The sequence below is a fragment of the Microtus pennsylvanicus genome, chromosome 22 (assembly GCF_037038515.1).
Source record: "Microtus pennsylvanicus isolate mMicPen1 chromosome 22, mMicPen1.hap1, whole genome shotgun sequence".
Taxonomy (NCBI): Eukaryota; Metazoa; Chordata; class Mammalia; order Rodentia; family Cricetidae; genus Microtus; species Microtus pennsylvanicus.
In genome coordinates this window covers 12216394-12243611 of record NC_134600.1, presented here as the reverse complement: position 1 = coordinate 12243611, position 27218 = coordinate 12216394, and the positions used below count along the sequence as shown (strand labels likewise).

General features: G+C 39.5%; 1 protein-coding gene across 1 annotated transcript in view; it reads left to right on the top strand.

Moving 5' to 3' along the window:
- The first annotated feature begins 1718 nt into the window (after positions 1-1718).
- LOC142840053 (uncharacterized) overlaps positions 1719-27218 on the top strand; it is a 119820-nt gene continuing 94320 nt past the window's right edge. Inside the window, exons 1-2 of the mRNA XM_075956533.1 lie at positions 1719-1750; positions 9571-10225. Of these exons, the coding sequence (XP_075812648.1) occupies positions 1719-1750; positions 9571-10225 (687 nt within the window). The remainder of the gene's footprint in view (positions 1751-9570; positions 10226-27218) is intronic.

Here is a 27218-nt window from a genome sequence, read left to right as displayed (position 1 = left end):
TAGATTGTGCATTCAATATATGCTGTTAGTCATAAGTATCCCTTAGGATAATGGTCCAGATTATACTCTGAACAATTGAAATAGAAACAGGAAACTTGCCAGTCAAAATATATAGGCAAAAATATTCTCAGAATATTTTCCTAAGTATGCCCGTGTTCTTTTACAGCAGGTCATTCTTCACTGACAGGGTTCTAAAAGCTCATTCCAGGATTGGCTCAAAAGCTTCAGAGAAACTTGAAAAACCAAAAAAAAAATGAAAAAAGAAAAATAGCATCTTGCCAGGTGGTGGTGGCTTATGCCTTTAATCCCAAGACACAGGGAGAAGAACCCTGTGCCTCTCTGTGAGTTCAAACCTAGCCTAGTCTATTACTTCCTAGGGGGAAATGAAAGAATTACATGATGTCAGCAGAAACTATGATACAATGTGACAAATTTAGGGAGAGGCTAGTCCAACAATTCTACACAAAGGGTATACCGGGTATTTTTTGAACTCTTTGCTACGTCCAGAATGGCCTTGGTACTGAGAACCATAGCTCCATATGGTGGGAAATGTTGAGTTGTCAAGATCTGAAGTAACCCCTCCACAAAGGCCTGGGCACCAGACCATTATGGGCTCTCCAATGCACAGTGCTGGTTTTAGAGAAAGAGCTCTGTTTTAGTATCAATACATCAGGTCCTTAGGGAAACTAACAGGCTTATGTCCCAGGCTGTTACTAGGTCAGCAAGAATGTCCCTCCTCCCTGCCTGAGGTCCTAAAGGAAAGCCTTGATTGATCAGGCGAGTCATTCACACGACAGTGTTTTACATTTCAAATATATGTAACCGGTAATATTGCTCTTCTGACAGAACTATGCCTCTCTCAAAAAGAAAACTGGAACTTTATGGCATGCCAGGTCTTAAGGTTGATTGTGACCTGTAATGTTCCTTGAGCAGCTTGTTAACAGGTCTATTCTTTGATAATTGGGTGGGTCTAGTGATTTTTTTTATTTTTTATTTTTTTTGGTTTTTCAAGACAGGGTTAATCTGTGGCTTTGGAGCCTGTTCTGGAACTAGCTCTTATAGATCAGGCTGGCCTTGAACTCACAGAAATCAACCGGCCTCTGCCTCAAGAGTATTGGAATTAAAGGTGTGCACCACAACCACCCAGCAGTGACTTTTTATTTTTAACTCAGTGGTGGCTTCTTTGAAATGGTTTGAGTCAAATATCTGGACAATCCTGATAAACAATGTATACCTGGGTATTCTAATCTCTACCAGCCCTCATTAGCATAGACTCACAGTTTGGCTGTTTAGACGCATTTCTCCCTCTGATAAATTCTACTTTGTGAGACTTAATTATTTTTTAAGCATTGGTCAATCTGTTGTATCACCAATTCTACTCTTCTACATTATGACACAGTAGTGGAGAGCTACACGACATGTGAGATGCCTTTGATAACGTCCACAAATTTAAATGTAAATTCAGATTATATTTAAAGCTTAAATGCAAAGTGCTCGATATTGAGAAGATACTGGAGAAACGAGGCTTCTCTGAGTTCGGCAACTTGTTTCCGTGAATGCAGGAACCCTGTTGAAGTTGACTAGGAAGGTGTTTGTACACGCACCTTCCTGCTCCCAATACTCTAAGCAGATGAAGCCACAGAGCAAAGTTATTCAGAGGCCTGCCCCTAGGTCCAGGAGTTAGCAGGGACCATGAGGGACTTCACAATACAGGCAATATGGCGGCAGGTTCCCACCCAGACCCATGGAGGTAACAACATAGTGTTTTCTGCACCTCGCCCTCTGCTCCTCCCCATCAGGAGACAGCATTCCCTCACTCACCATGTTGTGCTTCTCCATTTTCCCAAAGTTCTCAGCTCATCGTCTCCCTGCAACAGCAACTGCACCCGAGAACAGGAATCCACTGGCGCCAGCTCCTCTTCAAAGCCAAAACTGAAGGCGGCTGCCTGGAAGAGACCTGCACTGCTTCTGACTGGCAGGTCATCTGGAGTGCTGATTGGCTAGTGAGTCCTGAGTGGCTAGAGCACCACCCATAGGGGTACAGTGTGCTTAAAGAGACAGAATACTGGCTCCTGTCCATTCCACTCACCCCAATAGAGAACTTCTCCATATCTGAGAACATATGCATTTTAATAGCACTGGCCCCTGGCTACTAAAGTAATCAATGTCATCTTCTTGCACTCCTAGGAACTTCCCTTTTTCTTCCAGCACACTGTGCGACTTGTACGGTGCACTGTGCTAGGCGGGTGGAGCAATTTCCTGTCCCACAGTTGTAAGGATGCCTATAATACTAACAACTAAAGAGAGTTTTAAAGTTACAAAATGAAATATTTGTTCTGTGGTCAGGACCTCTCCCACAGCATATTTAGGTGGGATCCTAGAGGAGAAACACTTGGTTCCCAGTTTGCATGGGCTCCCCTGTCCTGAGTCCCAACATGGGATCAACCACTAGAGGGCGCTGTACTTAATAAAATGATGGATATTTTGATTTGTTTTCATTTCACCTAATTGAACTTCTATGTGCTAGCAGAGTTGCGCAATCTTAGGATTTTTTTTCTTACCAAGAAGGAAGCACAGAACACACAACAAACACTCTTAGGAGTTTATTAGAGGGGGCATGCAGAGACCTGGGAAGTTAGTGTTCAGAGACAGGGAGGAGGATGGCTCATCCAGCTTTTTAAAGCTTCCTGGTGCATGCACACAGGGGTTGACATGGCTCCATCATATGCAGATGATGGGGCTCATGCAAGCGGGCAAGGGTTTAGCTGAGTCATACGTGGTTTATGCAGGAGGGAATCTTTAACATCCCCAGGTGACTGAGGGCTTGTGTGCCCCTGCATGACCCCTAGAACCTAGAAGTACCAACCATATGTGGCTTAATCCATTGCAGTGACCACCTTACCAAGTGATGGGAAATGCCCATCATGAGCTGAATATTACTGGATCTATCAAGTTATAATGTAGGACATTTACAGCTACAACCAGTTATCAAATGGAAGTGCTATATTAGAGATCAGGACCAAGTAGGTCATGAAGACACAAGGAAGATACATGAAGAAATGGCCAACTTCCAAAGGTTTCTACTCCTGTTACTATGCCTTCTGCTGTCAAGCATACACCTATGGTCTATTCCCTATGATTGGTTGAATGAGGAAGAGATGACTAGGTAGTGGGATTTTCTGAGTTTGAGACCAGTCTGGCATACAGAATCAGTTCCACAATTACACAGAAAAATCCGGTCTTGAAATCACCAAAAAAAAAAAAAATCTGGAATCAAACAATAACTATGACCCAACTTCAATCAGCATCTTACATTCTAGCAGCAGCAATCACATATAAAGTATTTTGAAGAAAAAAAGTCTCGTTTTGGCTCTGTGCTTTGGCTCTGGCTACCAAGTTCATTCCTGTACTAGCATTAGTGCCTACGTCATTGTAATTTTGGTGAATACTTAAAATGAGCTGAGAAGTCAAACTTTGTGGGCTGAACAACTACTGGATTCTTCAATTGATCTTAGAGAAAAGGCTGAGAAGCAATCTATTGGATTCTTCAATTGCCATTGGTAAGCAGCTGTTCTTAAGTTACCTGGACCACAGCTTGTAAGATATTCTAATAAGCTCACTTTTTACATCAATGGTGAGAATCATTCTACCTGTCCTGTTCATGTAGAGAATCTTGAATACTGCAGCTGTATATTTTATTCACCTGACTATGGAGGAAGATGTGCTGGCTGACAATAGTGCTCATTAAGACATTCTTTCTAGCTCCATTATTCTCTTCATATTCAAATTTCCATGAACACTACCCTTTTTATAATTATTCATTCGCCTGGAGTTTGCTTCGAATTTAAGGAAAAAAATCCATAAACAATGGAGTCATCATCCAGCTTTCCGATGGGGGAAAGACCAATCATCTTGAGACCTGGTTCCTGCTTTTCTCCTTCCTGTTGTGTAAAATCCCCGTGAAAACCATGTAAAAAGTACCTTCCGTTCATCTGATCTCAGAGTGAAGCCACAGAACAAATATTTCATTTTGTAATTTTATTTTTATTTATTTATTTTTTGTTTTTTCGAGACAGGGTTTCTCTGTGGTTTTGGAGCCTGTCCTGGAACTGGCTCTTGTAGACCAGGCTGGTCTCGAACTCACAAAAATCTGCCTGCCTCTGCCTCCAGAGTGCTGGGAAAAAAGGCGTGCGCCACCACCGCCCGGCAGGAAGCTACTTCTTTCAAAACCTTCTACACTTGTAGTCCAAGCTTGTTAGTGTCCTTCACAAATAAGAAATCACACCTTTCAGCATCACCCCATGTGTTGCTCTTGGAAACAAGAAAGAATCAAAATTTAAGATCATGAATTTTTAGTTTATGGTCACAGTTTGTCATTGTTGCAGGCATCTATGTTATGCAGAGTTAGAAGCCCAGTGAGGAGACTGTGAGAGTTCATTGCATGGAGCTCTGAGGATTGAAGCCTGGCGTTGTTGGTTGTTTTCTTTTACTTCTTTCTCCATTGAGAACCTGCTACCCATTTATCAAATAAATCTCACCCATGGAGGCTTATTTTTTTTTGTTTTTTGTTTTTTGTTTGTTTGTTTGTTTTTTGGTTTTTCGAGACAGGGTTTCTCTGTGGTTTTTGAGCCTGTCCTGGAACTAGCTCTGTAGACCAGGCTGGTCTTGAACTCACAGAAATCCGCCTGCTCTGCCTCCCGAGTGCTGGGATTAAAGGCGTGCGCCACCACCTCCCTGCTGGCTTGTATTTTCTTATAAATGACTGACCTTGCTTTGCTTTGGCTTCTTTCAAGGATGGTTATTTTTAACTTAATTTTTTCTTTCTATCTTTTCACTCTGGCCTTCATCTTTCTCTATTCTGTATTCCCTTCTTTATTTCTGACTCCATGGTTTGCTCTGTAGGTAGGTGAATGTCTCCTGTTGTTCACTCCTTTTCTTGCCTCGTCTTCCCTTTTTTCCTTCCAGAGTTCTCCTTTCTTTTATTCTCTTTGGCTGCCAGCCCTCTCTATGCTTTCTTGTCATTCTCTTGGTCATTCAGTTCTTTTCCATATAAACCAGGTATTTTAGATAGGCAAAGTATAACAACTTCACAGAGCGAAACCTAATGCAGCATAAAAATGGCAGCACTTCTTTGCATCATTAAATCAAAAGTTCTACAGCATGAACAAGTACAACACAATTAGAAATGTTATTTCACAACACACTGGGTTGCATTTTGAGCCCAAAGATGTTAAGATACCTAAGTTATGACACAACTTCCATGGAGACCTAGCTGATCATAGTGAGTGGAAGTTACCAAAGAGAGAAATGCATGAGAAGTTGCAAGAATAGGGCCATTTAAGTCATTTGAAACTGAAGCCATACATCTGACAAGAGAGCTACAGGATTTGATGTTTATCCTGCTCTGCTCCTGTCTCTTGCCATGGTCCGATCTTCCCTCACTGTGTCTCCATTTTTCTCTTTTGGAATGTTAATGGTATTTTGTGCCATTCTATATTGGCAATATGTAACTAGTTTTCATATTTTACAAGATGTTACTGTCAAGAGACAGAAGCTTCTCAGCTTCAGGATGTGCCATTTATTATCTGCGCTACTGTGGTTTTACGAAGGAAGTGGTCTACTGTGCCCATGTATCACAGGCTACTTCCCACTTTCTCTTCTATCAGGTTCAGTGTGTTCAGATTGATATTGAGATCTTTAATCCATTGGGACTTGAGTTTTGTTAATGGTGACAAACATGGATCTCTTTTTATTCTTCTACAGGTTGTCATCCAGTTATGCCAACACCATTTGTTAAAGATGCTTTCTTTCTTCCATTGTATAATTTTAGCTTCTTTGTCAAAAATCAGGTGTTCATAGGTTTGTGGGTTAATATCTGTGTCTTCAATTCAATTCCATTGGTCAACGTCTCTGTTTTTATGCCAATGCCATGCTTATTTTGTTTTTGTTTTGTTTTTTCAAAACAGGGTTTCACTGTAGCTTTGGGGCCTGTCCTGGAACTAACTCTTGTAGACTAGGCTCATCTTGAACTCACAGAGATCCACCTGCCCTGCCTCCCAAGTGCTGGGATTAAAGGCATATGCTACCAGCACCCAGTCAATACCAAGCTTTTTTCATTGCTGTAGAGTTTGATGTTAGGAGGGTCATGCCTCTGGAAGTTCCTTTATTGTATAGGATTGTATTGGCTATCCTGGGCTTTTTGATTTTCCATATAATGTTGATTATTGTTCTATCAAGATCTGTGAAGAATTTTGTTGGGATTTTGATAGAGATTGCACTGAATCTATAGATTGCCTTTGGTAGAAATGCCATTTTACTATGTTCATCCTACCAATCCAAGAGCATGGGAGATCCTTCCATTTTCTGGTCTCCTCTTCAATTTCTTTTTTGGAAGACTTAAAGTTTTTGTCAAATAGATCTTTCACTTCCTTGGTTAGAGTTACCCCAAGATATTTTATGCTATTTGTGGCTATCGGTAAAGGTGATATTTCTCTGATTTCCCTCTCCAGTTCTTTATCTTTGTGTATAGGAGGGCTACTGATTTTTTTTAAGTTGATCTTGTATCCTGCCACATAACTTAACGTATTTATTAGCTGTAGACATTCTCTGGTAGAGTTTTGGGGGTCACTAATGTACACTATCATATCATCTGCAAATAACGAAACTTTAACTTCTTCCTTTCCAATTTGAATCCCCTTGATCTCCTCATGTTGTCTTATTGTTATTGCTAGAACTTCAAGCACCACATTGAAGAGATATGGTGAGCGTGAACAGCCTTGTCTTGATCCTGATTTTAGTGGAATGGCTTTGATTTTCTCTCCATTTAATTTGATGTTAGCTGTCAGCTTGCTGCATATTGCTTTTATTATATTCAGATATGATCCTTGTATCCCTCTTCTCTCCAAGACCTTTATCCTCAGTATGGGAGCAGGGCCTCTTGCCTGGCTCCAAGGCCCTCACAGAGAAAAAGTCCATGCATCATTCTTTGTAGGAACTTCAGTAAACATCTCTGAATTCTTTGATTTGTTCTTTCATTGATTTTATTCAATGGATACAGTGTCTTAATGTATACTTCCACCTGTCCTGAACATGATTCTATAGACTTGGCTGACATTCAAATCAGAGGAAAATATCCCCACCTCTGCTTCTGAAATTCTGAGTTTAAAGGCCTGAGTCAATACACTCAGTTTGTCTACTGTATTTTTTTTGTGATTAGTATTTCTTCATACAATTTTCTCATGGGCACTATGTCCTATTGATCTATTTCCTTTGTCGCTCTATTAATAGTTCTTTTGTGAGGTGGTATCCCATTCAAAGGGTACAGAAATGACAGAGGTGACTCTCCTATTCAATTTCCTTCTAAAGTGATTGTCTGTGTCTTGGAATATTATCAGAATTTTATGACTATGCAGTCAAAGAAGTATACATTTACAATATTGTCACCATCATGCTTTCTGTTATACATGTGACTGAAATATTTTAGAGGGCAGTGACCTATGATGATGTGCATATCAGCTTCAGTCAGGAAGACTGGAATTTGCTGGATCCTTCCCAGAAGAATCTCTACAAAGATGTGATGCTGGAGACCTACAGGAACTTCACTACTATAGGTAAAAATGAATTTTCTTCATGTTTCAAAATAAGGGGAGCCGGGCGATGGTGGCGCACGCCTTTAATCCCAGCACTCGGGAGGCAGAGGTAGGCAGATCTCTGTGAGTTTGAGACCAGCCTGGTCTACAGAGTTAGTTCCAGGACAGGCTCCAAAGCTACAGAGAAACCCTGTCTCGAAAAACCAAAAAAAAAAAAAAAAAAAGAATCAAAATAAGGGGATAATTTTTTCTTGTTTAATGTTGTTCTTCTGTAATTTGATTTAGAAAGAATGAGTTGAATAAAACAGTCATAAGTTCTAGGGGTCCCTTGAGATAACAGCTTAAATATTGCATAATTTTCAATAACTTAACATATATTTTCTGGTATTATATTTTAGAATGCATTTGGGAAGACCATAATAGTGAAGAACATTGTCAATTTTCTAGAAGACATGAAAGGTAATTTTCATGTGCAAGCTGATAACAGATATTACTTTTTAAGGCATAGCACCATGAGAGCTTTGTTGTAGATCTGCAAATAAATTTCTTTTTGCTACTCATAATACAAAAGTATACACATTGAATTGATGATAAGTATATCTGCAAAATTTTGTACTAAACCAATAGCCCATAGTAAATCTTGTATTCCTTGTACACTTCTTGTGACTGTGCTAAGTTTAGTGAGAGAAGCAGTTAGAGTTGAATCATTGGCAGTTGTTCTGCAGAAACCTTGATATCTATACCATAAGTCTGTGAGGAACAGCAAGTTCCCTTAGAACTCCACGTGAAAATCTTTTATTTGAAATTCTTCTTTACTATGTATACCATAGGTTCCTCTTGATACAAGAATATGAGCATAGGGATATAGAGAGATGTAGCATCACACACTCTAAGAATAATTAGATAACTGATAGTCCCCAGATGGAGTATACTTGTTGAATTGGATTAAATTGTACAATTAATTGCTTTTCCACCATCACTGTTAATATATGAACAAACTCTCACTGCAACAAGCCCTATGAGTTCTAGAACTGTGCAAATACTGTTAGGTGTCCTAGTTCACATAGCATATGTAATATGATTCACAGTATAGGAGAATTCATGAATGTTAAAGCTCTGAGTTTATCCAGTTCTCTTCACCTTTGTGTAAAATATCAGAGAAAAAAGGTTCTGTGACTATAAAAAGGTAAGAAATAAAAGAAAGGCATTTGCCATTGGAGGTATCTTTCAAGTTGCAAAGCAGTGCCTAATCAAAGAGCAAAGCATGAGTTTAGACAGACTTACGAAAACATAGTATCTGATTCCTCCTTATAATTGGAACATATAATAAAATTCATAGAAATGTGTAGGCACAACAGTGTATTGAATGTGGTAAAGCTTTTACATGTGCCAATTATTCTTACAGGAGTGAGAGAATTCAAACTGGAGAGAAAACTTCAGTAAATTTTCAACGTGGTAAATTCTTGACATATGACAAGCAACTTAAATGGAATGAAAGAACACATACTGGAGAGAAACGCTATGAATGTAATCAGTGTAGGAAGGCCTTTGCACAGCATAATGCTCTTCAATACCATGGAAGATCACATACTGGAGAAAAACCCTATGAATATAATGAGTGTGGTAAAGCCTTTGCAGCTCAAAGTACTCTTCAAAACCATAAAAGAACACATACTGGAGAGAAATCCTCTGAATGTAATGAGTGTGGTAAGGCCTTTGCAGCTCACGGCACTCTTCAAAACCATAAAACAACACATACAGGAGAGAAACTGTATGAATGTAATCAGTGTGGCAAGGCCTTTGCAGTTCACAGTAATCTTCAAAACCATAAAAGAACACATACTATAGAAAAACCCTATGAATGTAATGAGTGTGGTAAGGCCTTTGCACAACACAGTAATCTTCAAAACCATAAAAGAACACATAGTGGAGAGAAACCCTATAAATGTAATCAGTGTGGGAAGGCCTTTGCACAATGCAGTAATCTTCAAAAGCATAAAAGAACACATACTGGAGAGAAACCCTATGAATGTAATGAGTGTGGTAAGGCCTTTGCATTTCACAGTAATCTGAAAAGCCATAAAAGAACACATACTGGAGAGAAACCCTATGAATGTAATGAGTGTGGTAAGGCCTTTGCAGCTCACGGCACTCTTCAAAACCATAAAACAACACATACAGGAGAGAAACTGTATGAATGTAATCAATGTGGCAATGCCTTTGCAGTTCACAGTAATCTTCAAAGCCATAAAAGAACACATACTGGAGAAAAACCCTATAAATGTAAAGAGTGTGGGAAGGCCTTTGCATCCCACAATAATCTTCAGAACCATAAAAGAACACATACTGGAGAGAAACCCTATGAATGTAATGAGTGTGGGAAGGCCTTTGCAGCTCATCGTACTCTTCAAGTACATAAAAGAATACATACTGGAGAGAAACCCTATGAATGTAATGAATGTGGTAAGGCTTTTTCACAGTACATTATTCTTCAATGCCATAAAAGAACACACACTGGAGAAAAACCATATGTATGTAATCAGTGTGGCAAGGCCTTTGCATCTCACGGTAATCTTCAAAACCATAAAAGAACACATACTGGAGAGAAACCCTATGAATGTAATCAGTGTGGAAAGGCATTTGCAGCTCGCAGTACTCTTAAAAGGCATAAAATATCTCACTCTAGATAGAAACTCTTTGAACTTAATCAGTGTGGTAAGAGCATAGCACAGCACAGTCATTTTCAAAGGCATAAAAGAACAGACAAAAAAGAGAAACCCGATGGATGTATTTCATGTGGTAAAGCACAGTACTCTTCAAAGGCTTAAAAGAACAAGAAACAGGATGAAATCAGCATGATAAAGCCTTTTCATGTCTTATTCATCTTCAAATGCATATATGTACAACTTCAGGATAGAAACCGTAAATGGAATCTATGTGGTTAATCCTTTGTCACAATAATCTCCCAATACATTAAGCAATCCATCCTGGAAAGAAACTATGAATTTAATGAGTACACTCTTCAAAAAGATTTTTTTTAAAAATCATACTGCAGTGAAACTCTCTGAATATGTCCATTATGGTAATGTTTTGCACTTTATACAGGAGTAAACCTTTTTGTGTATACATCTGATAAAGCTTGTGCAAATTACAATATCCTTTGATTACCTAAAGAAGAACCTAAGGGCTTATTCTAAATTATGTTTTAAGATCCTTACAGTCAGCTAACTAACAACATTCATTCTGTAGAAAAAAAATTCATAGTGTCAATGATCTGTTCAATATGATACCTCTTTATTTTGTTTGCAACAGCAAACTAATGAACAAAAGCTAATTCTTGAATTTATGAAATCCTATGGGTAGGAGAAAAGGCTAGTCAAACACATCCTGATCCAGAAATGAGATCTAAAATAAAACATGTTATCTCTGAATCTAGAACTGGTTATCAAAACAATTTCACCATGAAAACAGAACCAAAAAGATAAAAAGGGCCAGTGAAGAAAACACACTTTTGCTCTCAATCCAGAGCCAAAGAAACACACTCTTCCCTTGTTCAACTGAGCACCAAAGCAACGAATCTCTGAGCACAGAATTCTGCCCATGTCTCAGCTTGTTCAAACTCAGGGACTGAAATCTGACAAATTTCCACCTTCAAAATCTCCTTAGATCTGGTTTTAAGAAGCCCTGTATGATTCATATTGCTCATTCAGTTAGCAGCTGTTTCTTTCCACCCTGGCAGAGGCAGTCACAAATAAATCTCCCAAATAAATCTGACTGAGGTTTCTGTGAAGAACTTCTTTCACTGAAATGGATCAGAAACTCCCTAGTAGAGTTGAATTGAGACATAATTGATACTTCTACTTGAAAGGCATTTAGCCCAGAGGAGCACAGCAGCAATGGACACCTCTTTTGAGGCACTACGTTAGGGGAGTGGAGCAGATCAGTAACAGGCATTTCTGCTGGGAAACTCTCTTAGAAGAATGGAGCAGATCCCAGCTTTGATGGCTCTCTCTCAGAGAGGAACATCATTGCCTCATCTAGTTTGGTGCCCTTCTCTTCACAACTGTAGGTGTTGCCTGACTTCAGGGAATAAGGGTACCTTTCCCTTCAGAACTGTAACTCTTGAGTTGTGAATTTGAATGATAATGTAACTCTTTTAGATTTTATACTTCTTCAATTGCAAGACCTAAGTAATTAAGGTATAAGGATTTATGGATGGGTACTTGGGTCTTTTGTTTTGTTTTTCAAGAAAAGGATTCGTTGTAGCTTTGAGCCTGTCCTGGAACTAACTAGTGTTGTAAATGTTTTAAATTCTATTTAGCTCACTTTTAAGTCTGAGGTAGGAACAAACTCAGAATGAAGAAGTTCATATTCATGAAAAAAATGTTAATGGCTTTAAACATCACAGATTTCTTTAGATTCAAGAAAAATAATTTTTTATCATAGCCTTGCAAGAAGTAAATTACATACCATGTTCATTCAAAACTGATAGAGGAGATAATTGCATTGTGGTTTCTATTTTTAAGCATTTGAGGTAGTCACTAGAGTGTGCTGTACGTGTGGCAAATCCATTTAGTGAAGTTTAATTTGTAGACTTTATAATTCCTTCTATGACTTTTTTCATGTTCTGTTGTGCCTGTACCTTGTGATAGGTATTTCTGCTGTAATGTATGTAATGGAGCCCTTATCATATAATTTTTCTCAATGGTTATTGAAATATCAGGCCACATTTAAGCATACTTTCATAAAACAGTGGTGATTTATCTTTCTGGTTTGATTTTTTTCTTTTCACAAGCATTTCATTGAAATTTTGTTGTTTGATATCCATCTTATATTGGATATCAGTAATGATTCAGGGATACATTTGAACTCATGAGTACAAGTCCAAGGGTAGATGATGAACTACCAATGTGCTGTTTTTTCAAGAGAATTTAACAATGTTAATTTTAAAATGACTGATAAAAATTATAAGAAACATTAAATACCCCATGTGTGTATTCAAAGAAGTATTTTCATTTATCTGATATGGATGTAATAATTTATAAGAATCAGCAAACATCTGTGTATGTAATTCCATAGCTTGAGGTTCTATAGGAATTGAGGTAAGATTTCTAGTCTTGCTCCCAACAGTGCTTTCCCACTGAACCATTTCAGTGGTGCTCAAGTTCAATTTGAATAAATATTACACTAGTAAAATATGTTCATTTTGAGGAGTAGACCTTTATTTATAAAACTTTTTCAGAACCAAAATTATACACCAGGAAATTGCCTCATTTAGTAAAGATCATTGCTGCTAAGTCTGATGACCTGGGATCTATCTCTGGGTTATGCACAATACCTTTACAAGTTTTCTCATATTTCTTTACTTTAGCAGTTACCCATAGACACTCCTCCAACAGCTCATTCATTCATGAATAATTTTTAAACCCAAAGAAGTGCCATTGAGGTCATTTGTAGGCAAATATCTCCATAGGTTTAATCACTAGAATTCACAAAGTGGAAGTAGATCATAGACCCCTGTTAGCTTTCCTGTCAGTGCTACATACACATCATGGCACAGGTGCATTCACACAAACACACTCCAAACAATTTTATTTTATTTATTTTATTTTATGTTATTTTTTTTTCGTTTTTTGAGACAGGGGTTCTCAGTGGTTTGGAGCCTGTCCGGAAACTAGCTCTTATAGACCAGGCTGGTCTCGAACTCACAGAGATCTGCCTGCCTCTACTTCCTGAGTGCTGGGATTAAAGGCCTGCGCCACCACCGTCTGGCTCCAAACAATTTTAAACAATGCAAAGAAAGTAACAAATTACTGAGACCATATGAAATAATTTGGCCATTTAAATTATAGAACTGCAAGAAACATTGCTATTCATCAAAACAAAGATGCTCCATTTTATATCTTATTATTTCTTTCTCTGATTCAATTCAATTAAAATTTAAATTCAGTGCATTTAAAAAAAATTTCAACTGGACATAGAATTGTATGGCTATAATTACAACATACAGGTGTGTGGGCTGGGCTGATCTCAGTGAGGCCAGCATATTCCCCAAAATAAATTCCTGGCATCCATGGCTATGTGGAGGTAACCTGTCTTAGAAATAAAAAAACCCTTAAATTATGGATCTTATGTTCATAAAATATGAGTGGTTCTTGGTTGGCCAGGAAGTACAACCACCTTGTTTTCATTTATTGGTGGCACCAACTATTGGTGACAGTAAAAATAAAATCACTTGTATGCTTACACATAACAAATTTCTCTTATCCCGACTTTTGTTTATAGACCACAATTAACCATCATGCACTTAACTAATTCATCATTCTGAACTATCAATCAATCAGATACAATTAAAAACGGGAGACAGAGCATTCCACAGTAGAAGTCAGCAAACATATCTTTGGCTCCAGAACTTTGTGGTAAATTTTTATAGGGTCTAGTGTGTGGTAATCAAGTAGATCAGTGGTACTGACTAAGAAAGGACATTTCTGGGAAGGAGTTGGAGGTAATTCCCAGTAATGCTGCCCAGAAATTATTCAAGATGCCGTCATGTTGAATAACAGACCAGACATGGGCTGGAGCCACAAACAAATGCATGACCTTGATACCTGTGGCTGTCTGTCATAGAGAATTAAATCAGGGCTCCACACATTTTTTTGATTTACAGAAATACAGGGAAAGTGGCCAGCAGGTGTATGACCTGAGCCCTCAGGTCAGATAGAGAAAGAAGACACACAAATAGTAAACTTAGGGTCTCTTAAGAGAGCTGCTTGATTTGTTGCTAATGCTGAGTCATGAAGCCCTTGGTTGAAGGAGGCAAGCTTCTGGTCACTGCTAACAAGCATAGCCCACCAAAGAAAAGGCAGTTACAAAGACGTTGCATTTGACTATGTTTTTGGGTGTTCAGAATTTTTTCCATATTATTTCAGATTTTTTGTGAAAGTTTTGGCAACACATTGGAATGCCATTTGTGAACAGACTTTTTTTCCTAACTAGCAGCTCAAGATTACCAAACAGAGGCTTTTAAGATTTTAAGAATTGAAAATGTTTACCCAAAGATCATAGTTATTACTAGCCTGCTCTTACATTTTAAGTTAACCCATATTCCCCATTTAGTGTCTTCCACTGGTAGAACATTTATCAGCATGGCACATTCATGTCTTCCTCCCTCTGCCTCATGCCCAGCTTCTGGCCAGTCAGTGTTTTATTAAACCCATTTGAGTGACAAATCATTGGAGTACACAAGAGAATTATTCCAACATAGATGTTACTTAGAAATGGGATTTAGTTTACCAAAAACCTTGGTACTCATGGAACTGTGACTTCATTTTTATGTAAAACCAACTCAATGGCTGGGAAAGTTCATGTTACAAATATAAATAAGCATACACAAACATTTAGAAAGCTACACAAAGTTAGTATTGATTTGTATGTATATTTGTAGGTGCAAGTGTATATCTGTGTGGAGATGTATGTATGTGTATGATTCTGTATGTGTGTATGATGAGGAAGCTCTATTAAACAATCATGCCTAGTTAAGACATGGCTACCTGGAATCCAGGGACTTACCAGGTGCTCACTCTCTGCATAATTCTCACCGACACAGAGGATGTTGGACTCCCCATTCTTGTGGTGTGAGTTTCCCATTGTAACCATTAAAAATATAATTGTTATCCTTAAGCTGGCCTGGTTATTTATCATATCGAGCTAATTCACAACATGCATGTTTATATGTGTGGAATACAAGAGAAAATCTGGTGTTATTCCTCTGATTTTCCCAAACTTATTTGTTATTTCTTTTGAGATAGAGTCTCTGATTACTCTGTGACTTTCCAAGTAGACTAGGCTAGCTGGCCAACAAGCCCTATGTAGCCAATATTCTCTGTGTCCCAGTACAGTATTAAAAGTCCTTGTGACCATACTTTTTTTTTCTTTTTCTCTTCAGCATGGATTCTGGGCCTCAAATTGATTTCCTTAAGCTTACAAGGCAGGCTCACCTGTCTTCTCATCCCCACACAACTTCAGGTTTTTTGTCCTCTCTCTTTGGTTTTGGTTTAGTTTTTTGAAACATTTTCATGTAGCCATGGCTAGGTGCCTTTAAACAAACCTATAATACCAGTGTTTATGAGGCTGAGGCAAGATGTTGATAAACTTGATGTCAGCCTGTGCTACACTTATGACCCAGTACCAAGTAAATAAATAGATACTACTCGTTAGTATTGCCCTCTTCAGTGTCTCCTCAGTCCAGCATCAGGAGTGCCATTTTAGTTACCAATTAAGATTGCATCAATCTGCTGCCTGACATCCATAAATGGCTCCGCATTCCTCTCGAGATGATGAAGATGCTCATCAGCAGGGCCTCACTGCTGTCTGCCTGACTCCCTAGCTCCCAGTTTCTCCCCACTCTTTCATAGTCAATGCAATAAATAACCAAATGTGTCTTTCAATCTTACCGATACTCAGGATGTGACATATCAAACCATGAGCCTCATGGTAAAATATAAAATAATGCAAATGGGTTCATTTAAGATGCAAGTACTAGGTTGGAATAAACCTGAGCTGTTGGCAAAATAGTGTTGTAATTAACAATGTTTTATGTGATTATTCAGGTTTGGGTGGTCAGGAAACACAAGTGCACTCTCCGTTTACACATCATCCACACCATAGTGAGCTAGGCCTGAGCTCTAACAGTGGTCTGCTGTTGTGGAATATTATTTTCACTGTGTAAAGGTGTGCTACAATTTTCTACTACTTTGTAAAATGATGCAAACATGATACAGTTTTTGATTAAAGGGGATTAACCTGGGGTCAAGGGGCTTTACAGCAATCAATGGACAAGACGTTGTAGGGAGAAGCTAAGAGTAGCAAGTGATCTTAAGCGGGCTGAGTAGAAGGACAGCACATTTTGGAAGGAGCACGCAATGAGAACATATTAGGTTGCTATTCAATGTCTTTGAATACTTCACCTCAACTTTTAAGTCCTGTGTTCTATAGAAGGATAGAGACTTAGATATGTAGTTCCTTACTCGCTTTCATAGCATCCCCTATCTCATGTCTCTATGAGTGTGAGGCTGGAGACCAAGGGCCGAACTGCTGCTGGTAAATGTGGAGTTGCAATCATGGGTTGAGACAGCAGTTGCTTGAGGTACAGTCACTGGATTAAATGCAAAACATCAGTCTGGGGAACTGGAGAGATGGTTCAGAGGTTAAGAGCACTGACTGCTCTTCCGGAAGTCCTGAGTTCAATTCCCAGCGGAGACATGGTGGCTCACAACTATCTGTAATAAGACTGGTGCCCTCATATGGCTAGCAAGGAGACAGACAGAACACTGCATACACAATAAATAAATAAATAAATCTTAAAAACAGAAAACAAAAATCAATTAAAAATTGCAAACTTGATGCTCAAGTAGAACAGAAATTTTTAAATAAATTTCTGTGGAGTACAATGTTGAAATGCAACAGATAGAAAACATTTTTAAAGAAATATTGGATTCTTGGAAATTATCATGATGTAATCAATGGGAGGGGAAATATGCAGACCATAAAACATTGTATTAACTTCGGTCCTAATCTTATTTTTTTAATTATTATCCTATGGATATATGTTAAGTCTAGAAAATTCTGGAAAATTGTGCTGAGATACTAATAGTTGCTTCCTTTCTGGGCAATGTGGTTACAGATAACTACTCTTCTTTTCACCCTTTTAGTAATGTTAGATATTTCTAAATAAATATGACCTTGGACCAGAGAAATGATGATATTCTTTTTAAGAAGGCAGGGGACACCTTGTTCCAAACAGATGGGCTCCATGAGTAAGTGATGGAGATGGTGATGCAAGCACAGCCATGTGGAAATATAGACAGAGAGGGTCAAAAATAAATCATGAATATTGACAGGGATGAATAAAATAGTTGGGAGAAGGACATATGTGGGATAGAATATGGGATTTACCTATACTATTCGCCATCCTAGAAAAGGGTGAGGAAGAAGGAAGACTGTGGGCTTCAGGAGATTTCTTGGATGGGTAGAGATGCTACTGCCATCTACTGTGGTGCAAAAAATATGTGCAACACAGGTAGCCTGTGCTGGGGAACTCCTGCAGTCAATAGCCTTTAAGATACCTGCCCACCTTGGGCATCATCTCATGTACGATAAATACAGACAAAGCCTCTTGGCTGTTGGATTTGGTTCCCATTCCCATTGCTCACAGAAGGCTCTGGACTAGTATTCTTTCTGTTAGTTTATTTCCAGATGAGTAAACCTTTGTTATCTCTGTTCTGGACTATTTAGGAACTCTTTGTACAACAACAAATTGGTGACCATATGGCCGGAATCCTCACTATTGCTGGGTCTCTCCTGCAGCCTTCCCCCACCACACACAGCTGAACTACCTCTCTGCAACTTAACCACCTCCCCTCTGGCACACAGCTGCACACCATTGTGTTGGCCTCCTGGAAGACAGCTTTACAATTTCCTTCCTCCTATGCCCAAGTGGCTTAGTCCTTCCTACTAAGTGGCTGACTTACTGCTGCTCGTGGCTTTTGGCTGAAACTCCTCTGCAGCTTCCAGCTTCTCTGGATTCTGCCAGCCCTACTCTGATTAGGCTGAGATCTGACTCTGGGAGGAGGGGCGGCTCCAGCTTGCATTTTAGATCAGCAAATGCCTGACCCAAGCTTTGTTCTGTAACCTCATAGCTCACAGCTGTCTGTAGGCTCTATGTTCCTTGATAGTCTGCCCAAAACAAACCTGTATGGGGATATGCTGTTCTTAAGTACTTAGCTAAATTTTGTTGTGATTTGTTTTTGTTAAGATTGATAGAGCATTGTATTTTTTTATTTTTTTTTAATTTATTGAAGCCGGGCAGTGGTGGCGCACGCCTTTAATCCCAGCACTCGGGAGGCAAAGGCAGGCGGATCTCTGTGAGTTCAAGTCCAGCCTGGTCTACAAGAGCTAGTTTCAGGACAGGAACCAAAAGCTACGGAGAGGGCTGGAGAGATGGCTCAGAGGTTAAGAGCACTGGCTGCTCTTCCAGAGGTCCTGAGTTCAATTCCCAGCAACCACATGGTGGCTCACAACCATCTGTACTGACATCTGGTGCCCTCCTCTGGCATGTGGGCAGAGGCAGAATGTTGTATACATAATAAATAAATAAATCTTTAAAAAAAACAAAAACAAAAGCTACGGAGAAACCCTGTCTCAAAATCAATCAATCAATCAATAAATCAATAATTTATTGATTGTTAGATTTAAAATTTCCACCTCCTCCCATCCTCCCATTTCCCTCCCACTCCCTCTCCCCCTCACTCTCCAGGCCTAAGAGAAGTCAGGATGCCCTTTCTTTTCTTTTTTTTTTTTATGAATGAGGCAATTTATTAACCCAGCATCCTTTGTCCTAATGCTTCTTGTTGGCAGCTGCCACCTGGTCCGGCAATCCTGTCCAGATCTCTCTGTCCCTGAGGTGTTACCTTGCGGGCCCCCGTCCTGGTCCTTTTCCAGCATTTTCAGTCCCTCCAGGGCTTGGAGAACGCGGCGGGCCACACTTTTGGAGCCCCTGCTGAAGTGGCTGGGCCTGATACCATTTCTCTGCCGTCCTCCATAGATCTTGGTCATGGAGCCAACCCCGGCACCACCACACAGGTACAGGTGCGGTGCTGTAGAGGCAGCTCATGTGTAGAACTAGTTCTCATTATAGGGGCAAGCTCTTTATGTTTGGCCAAATTGACTGTGTCCACCCATTCAGGGACTTTCAGCTTCCCGGACTTTTTGAGGAAGGCTTCCAGAGCTCTGACGAACTCCTGCTGGTTAACATCTTTTACAGTAACTCCAGGCATTGTGCAGCCTCCGCGCTGCTAGCCAGGGGAAAGGGCAGGATGCCCTTTCTTGTGGGAAGTCCAAGGCCCCCCTCTCCATCCTAGGAAGGTGTGCATCCAAACAGACTAGGCTCCCAAAAAGTCAGTAATGCAGTAGAATCAAAATCCAGTGTCATTATCATTGGCTTCTCAGTCCACCCTCATTATCAGCCACATCCAGAGAGTCTGGTTTGATAACATGCTTGTCCAGACGCAGTTCAGCTGGCCTTGATGAGCTCCCACTCGATTGGTTCGAGAGTCTCCATGGGTGGACGCACCCCTCGTGGCCCTGCCTTCCTTTCTTATATTCTCCCTCCTTCTGCTCTTCATCTGTGCCTTGGCGGCTCAGTCCAGTGCTCCAATGTGGGTCTCTGGCTCTATCTCCATCCATCACCCGATGAAGGTTCTATGATGATATTCAGGATATTCATCAGTGTGGCTATAGGACAAGGACAGTTCAGGCACCCTTTCCTCTACTGATCAAAGACCTAGCTAGGGACATCGCCTTGGACACCTGGGAAGCCCTCTAGAGCCAAGTCTCTTGCCAACCCTAAAATGGCTCCCTTAATTAAGATATCTTCTTCCCTGCTCCCATATCCACCCTTCCTCCATCTAAACCCTCCCAGCCCCCCAAAATCTCCCCTTCTCCCTTATTTCTACCCTCTCTCCTTCCTTCCACTCCAACTCCATCCCCATGCTCCCAACTTTTGCTTGGTGATCTTATCTGCTTACAATTTCCAGGAGGATCTATATATTTTTCTTTGGGTTCACCTTGTTATTTAGCTTCTCTAGGATCATGAACTATAGGGTCAATGATCTTTGTTCATGGCTAGAATCCACTAATGAGGTAGTACATACCATATTCATCTTTTTGGGTCCTCTCACCACATAATAATCAAAACACTAAACATACAGAGTAAAGAAAGAATATTAAGAGCTGTAAAGGAGGGGGCTGGAGAGATGGCTCAGTTGTTAAGAGCATTGCCTGCCCTTCCAAAAGTCCTCAGTTCAATGCCCAGCAACCTCATGGTGGCTCACAACCATCTTAAAGAGGTCTGGCACCCTCTTCTGGCCTTCATAGGGACAATGGGGGAGTGTTAAAGGGGGTAGGGAAAAGACAGGAAGGGAAGTAAAGAGCAATGTAGAACTCAAAATTCAATAAAAATGCATTCCTAAAAATATCATCTAGTCATAAAAATATTAGAAACCCCAGTAGCACAGACAATGATAGCAACAATGAATACATGGGACCTCCAGAAACTGAGAAGCTTCTGTAAAGCAAATGATACTCTCATTAAGACAAAAAGGCATCCTACTGGATGGGAGAAGATCTTCACCAACCCCATATTAGACAAAGGACTGATCTCCAAAATATATAATGAACTCAAGAAACTAGACACTAACCGGGCAATGGTGGTGCATGCCTTTAATCCCAGCACATGGGAGGCAGAGGCCGGTGGATCTCTGTGAGTTCAAGACCAGCCTGGTCTACAGAGCTAGTTCCAGGACAGGATCCAAAGCCAAAGAGAAATCCTGTCTTGAACTCCCCCCCAAAAAAAACTAGACAATAAATTCTAATTAACCCAATTTAAAAATGGGGAGCTGAACTGAACAGAGAATTCTCAACAGAAGATGTTCAAATGGCCAAAAGAAACTTAAGGTCATGTTCAACTTCCTTAGTGATCATGGAAATGCAAATCAAAACCACTTTGAGATACCATCTTACACCTGTCAGAATGGCTAAAATCAAAAACACCAATGATAGCCTTTGCTTGAAAGGATGTTGAGTAAGGGGAACGCTCACTCATCCACTGCTGGTGGGAATGCAAACTTGTGCAACCATTTTGAAAATCAGTGTGGTGGTTTCTCAGGAAATTCAGAATCAACCTACCTCAGGATCCAGCCATACCACTCTTGGGAATGTACCCAAGAGATGCCCAATCATACTACAAAACCATTTGTTTGACTATGTTTATAGCAGCACTATTTGTAATAACTAGAACCTGGAAATAAGCTAGATGTCCCTCAATGGAAGAGTGGATAAAGTGTGGAATATATATATATATATATATATATATATATATATATATATATATATATACATATATATATATATATATATATATGAGTACTACTTAGTGGTAAATAAATGACATCTTGAATTTTGCATGCAAATGGATGGAAATAGAAAACACTATCCTGGGTGAGATAACCCAGACCCAACAAAATTAATTTGGTACGTACTCACTCATTTGTGGACTCTAGCCATAAACAAAGGATACTAAGCCTATAGTTCACAAGCCTAGAGAAGCCAAATAACAAGGTGAACCCAAAGAAAAACATATATAAGTCCTTCTGGAAATTGGAAGCAAAAAAGATTTCTGGGAAATAGTTGTGAGCATGGTGGTGGGAGCAGGGGTGGGGGTGAAGTTGGGGGAAGGGGAAAGGGGAAGAGAGAAGGGAGAAGGGAAGGACTGGCAAGAGCTTGGGGGAGGGGGGATGGAGATGGAGGAAGGGCTGATATAGGAGCAGGGAAGAAGATAACTACATTAAGGAATGCATTTTAGGGTTGGCAAGAGACTTGCCTCTAGAGGAGATCCCAGGTGTTCATGGGGATGTCCCCAGCTAGGTTTTGGACAGCAGAGGCAAAGGTGCCTGAACTGTCCTTGCCCCACTATCACACTGATGTGAGATCAGAAACTCACACTGATCCCAAATATCACCATAGAATCTTCCTTGGGCTGCGACGGATGGAGATAGAGACAGAGACCCTAATCAGAACAACGGACTGAGCTCCCAAGGTCCAGTTGAAGGGCAGAAGGAGGGAGAACATGAGCAAAGAAGTCAGGACCTCGAGGGTTTGGTCCACCCACTGAGACAGTGTGCCTGTTCTAATGGGAGCTCACCAAATCCAGGTGGACCGGGTATGAATGAGCACGTGATCAAACCTTACTCTCTGAATGTGGCTGACAATGGGGGCTGACTGAGAAGCCATTGTTAAAGGCACTGGGACTTGTTTTATGGCATGTTCTGGCTTTTTGGGACCCTAGTCTATTTGGATGCACAGCTCCCTAGGCCTGGATGTCGGGGGGGGGGGGGATGGGGGAGAGGGCCTTGGACTTCCCACACGACAGGGTTCCCTGCCCTCTCTCAAGCAGGGAGAGGGAGGGAGGAGGTAGATTGGGGAGTGGGAAGGGATTTGCTGCAGCCTCAAGGCCATGGCTTGCACTGTTCTCACTATCTGGAATATTTTCATTTTTCCTACACTTGTAGTTGATCTGTCTCTTCTGGTTCTGTTTGCACACACCACATGCTTTCTGTCTCAGGAAGGGGGCAGCTACTGACCTATAAGCCTGTGAGTGAGCCCACCCCCAGAGAGATAATCTGTTAGGTGCTTTGTATGGGCTACAGCTTTAGATGTCTCCTTTGTATTTACATCTCTACTTCAGAATCAGAAATGGTTTTAGAATTAGACAGTGTCAATCCTTCTCTAAATCCAAGCAGAACGTTAAAAGAATAACTCTAAACTTCTGTCTCATATCAACAGCCTTCTGCTATGGGACAGAAAGAAGATAGATTTTAAAGGAACATTTTACTTTCCTTCATGCTCATTTTGTCTATATCTTATATTTCACTAAAAATATGTCTACATGAATAATATTTACATTTTCAACAATGAACAGCTTCCAAGAAGAAGACATTGGAGCTCCACAATGTCTCTACCTGATTGATATGAATGCATGATGCTAATAGCACTATGAGACCGACTTATGGGTACAAGCTGCAGATATGGTGCACCTTCTTACAATGTTCTGGCCACAATTCCAAATAAGAACTTCAGAACAACCCTATCAAATACTTAGAAATCATTTTACTTTTATAATATCACATAGAAAGAACATCGCCCCCATGACATCTGGAAGCAATTCTAGAAGATGCCATCCCCTCTCCCAACAAAGTTTGTCTCCATGGTCAGGGACAACATTTAAGAGTTGATTATTACTCATATAGGGTTGGGTTAAATTATGTATACCCAGAGATCTCAAAAAAAGATGGAAAATTGAATGGGATAATAGGTAGATTACTTACTCACACTACTAATAATAGTTTGTAATAGAAGGAATACTTGTGAACTATTATTTATGGATAATTTACATTGGTATAGACTTTGATACAAATTCAAATTATACATATCATATAGAATATTTCTATTTTTGTTTAGAATGTTTGTAACACCTATGCAAAGTTATTTTGTCAGATTGTATCTATGCATGATTGTACCTCTGTTTAAAACATTTTGTTTATTGACACAATTTTATGAGATATTTATCATATTGCATTATATAATTCTACCTCTGATCAAGATACTTATACATGGTTTATATTTTGATATCATTTTCCTGCTTTACTGCATAGCTGATTAAAGATTTTTTATATTCTGATAGGAAGTCTTAATCTTCAACATTGTAATGAGACTTTAGTTGATTGCTCAGGCAGTCAGTTGTCTCTGTCATCTACTACACTTTTTGCGGGCTGCTGGACTTCACTACCTGCCTGCTCAAGTAATATTAATGCTCTTCTCAGGCCTTTGATGGGGCTGAAGATAAGATAATCATACTTACTAAACATCCTCTTGTGATCTAGCCAAGCCATTTCTACAAGACATGAATTCCTTAGGATAGAATGCTTATCAAAACATTAGTATATATTCCTTCCTTAATATTGATTATGCTTATAACTCTAACTTTATATTTGACATCTGTTTCTTGTATACATAGTTTTTTTTTTTTTTTTTTGTTTTTTCGAGACAGGGTTTCTCTGTGGCTTTGGAGCCTGTCCTGGAACTAGCTCTGTAGACCAGGCTGGTCTCGAACTCACTGAGATCCGACTGCCTCTGCCTCCCGAGTGCTGGGATTAAAGGCGTGCGCCACCACCGCCCGGCTTGTATACATAGTTTTGTATTGAGTTTGGAATTTCTTTTCTTTTTTTTTTTTGGTTTTTCCAGACAGGGTTTCTCTGTGGTTTTGGAGCCTGTCCTGGAACTAGCTCTTGTAGACCAGGCTGACCTCGAACTCACAGAGATCAGCCTGCCTCTGCCTCCCAAGTGCTGGGATTAAAGGCGTGCGCCACCACCACCCTGCCAAGTTTGGAATTTCTTATTTAAGCAAAAGGGTTAGGTGCTGGGAGAGCTTCTTCAGTCAATAGCCTGTAAGATACCACTCCACTTGGGCATGGTCTCGTACATTATAAATCAATCTGTAAACTGTGTGGTCACTTTCTTCAATTCAGCTCTTGATTTTGCCTGCTAGATTCATTGGATACAACATCCATTGCCCTGGGGCTGGAGATATGGCTCAGTGGTTAAGAGCACTGACTGCTCTTCCAGAGGACCTGGGTTCAATTCCCAGCACCCACATGGTAGCTCACAACTGTCTGAAGATCCAGTTGCTAGGGATCTGACACCTTCACACATAAAAATAAAGTTAAATAAACCATAAAAATATTTTCTTAAAAAAAATTCATTGCCCTGTAGGTGCTCATCTGACCTATAAAAGCCCAAGATATTCTTATACCCTAACTTGGTATTTTCAAAAGTTAACGATTCAATTAGTGCTCACATAGTTCAGGGTCTGTCACTCTGATTTGTACAACCTTCAAAATTCATAATAAAAACATGAACTCAGTGTTTAATGGTGAATTTAGAATGAATGCAGCTATATTAAGTAAAAACAAACACTTCTCTCTCTCATGTGTGTGTGATCATAGGTTTGGAAACATGGGGAGATATGGTATACACCTTCAATTTTCTTTTGGAAAATATGTGTGGATTGCTTTTACTTAAATGTCACAAATCAGTTTGCCTTGGAAAGAGGAATTATTTTATTCAGCTACAAAATTAAGCATATTTCAGCTATTCATTTTGTACTTTGTATAATTCACCCATGAACTGCTGTTTACCAAGGATTTTTTAACTATCTTTTATTCAACTACTCTCCCTTCCAGTCCCCTTTCCCTTTCCCATGATCCACACGTTCCCAATTTACTAAGATCTTGTCTTTGTCTAAGTCAATATAGAATAGATTTATGTATATCTCTTTGTTTCCATTTTGTTGTCTATGTTCTTTGAGAATTGTAGACTGGTTGTCCTCTGTTTTATATTTAAACACCACTTAGGAGTGAGTACATTTATATTTTTCTTTCTGGGTCTGGGTTAACTCACTCTTATCTTTTCTAGATCCAAAAATTTGCCCATAAATTTGAAGACGTAATTGTCTTTATCCATGTTAATTTCTTTGTCCATTCTTCAGTGGAAGGGATGTTTTTAGGTTCTGGCTGTGAACAAATAATATTGCTGTGAACATGGTTGACCACTAGTCCTTGTAGTATGCCTGAGTATCCATTAGGTACATATCAAAAGTGGTATTGCTGGGTTTTAAGATAGATTGTATCCTAATTTTCTTACTTTATAATTTTTGGTTTTCCAAGACACAGTTTCTCTGTAAATTTGGAGCCTGTCCTGGAAGTAGCTCTTGTAGACCGGGCTGGCCTTGAAGTCAGAGGGGCCTGTCTCTGCCTCCCAAGTGCAGGGATTAAAGGCATGCCTCACAACCAGGCAGTTGGCTTTCTAATTTTCTGAGAAAACTCCATATCAAAGTGGCTGACTCAGTTTGCACCCCCAGCAGCAATGGAGGAGTGTTCCCTTAACCCCACATCCTCTCCACATTAAGTTGTCACCAATGTTTTTGATTTTGGCTATTATTACAGATATGAGGGAATTTCAGAGTTGTTCTGATTTTCATTTCTCTAATCGCTAAGGAGTTTGGAAATATCACTAAGTGTCTCTCAGTAATTTTAGATTTATAAGTTGAAAGTTGTTTATGTCTGTACTCCATTTAATATTGGATAATTTATTCTTTTGATGACTATTTCTTTTATTTCTTTATATGTTTTAAAGATCAGTACTCTGTCCAATGTGGGGTAGGTGAAGATCTTTTCCCATACTATAGGCTGCCTTTTTTGTATTTCTGATCATGTCTTTGGTTCACAGAAACTTTTGTTACCAAAGGTCTCATTTATTAATTATTTCTCTCAGTGTCTGTGCTGCTGGGGTTATAATTTGAAAGTGGTCTCTTTTGCCAGTGTGTTCAAGTATACTTCCTATGTCTTTTATGTGGTTTAGGCTGTTTGGCTTTATGTTATGGTCTTTGATCCTTTTGGACTTGAGTTTTATTCATGATGATAGATGTGGATCTACTTTCATTCTTCCCCACATTGATATTCACTTGTGCCAGCATCATGTTGAATATGCTTTCTTTTTCCATCATATATTTTTTGGTTCTTTGACAAAATTCAGGTGTAGTAGGTGAGTGGATTGATATCCGATTCTTAGAATCAGTTCCATTGGTCCTCCTGTCTGTTTTTGTGCCAATACCAGGCTCTTTTCAGTACTGTAGCTCTGTAGTAGATTTAAGTCAGGGAATGTGATGACTCCAGAAATTATTTTTTGCATACAGTTGTTTTGCATATCCTGCATTTTTTTGCTTTACTATATGAAGTTGAGTATTTTTATTTTGAGGTCTGTGAAGAATTTTTCTGATGTTTACATGGGAATGGCATTGAACCTGTAGATTGTTTTTGGAAAGGTTTTCATTTTTACTATCTTGATTTCTACCTAACAGGGGCAAGGGACATCTTCCCATTCTCCGGTGTCTTCTTCAGTTGTTTTCTTCAAAGTTTTAATGTTCATTTCCTACAGTACTTTCACTTTTTTAGTAAG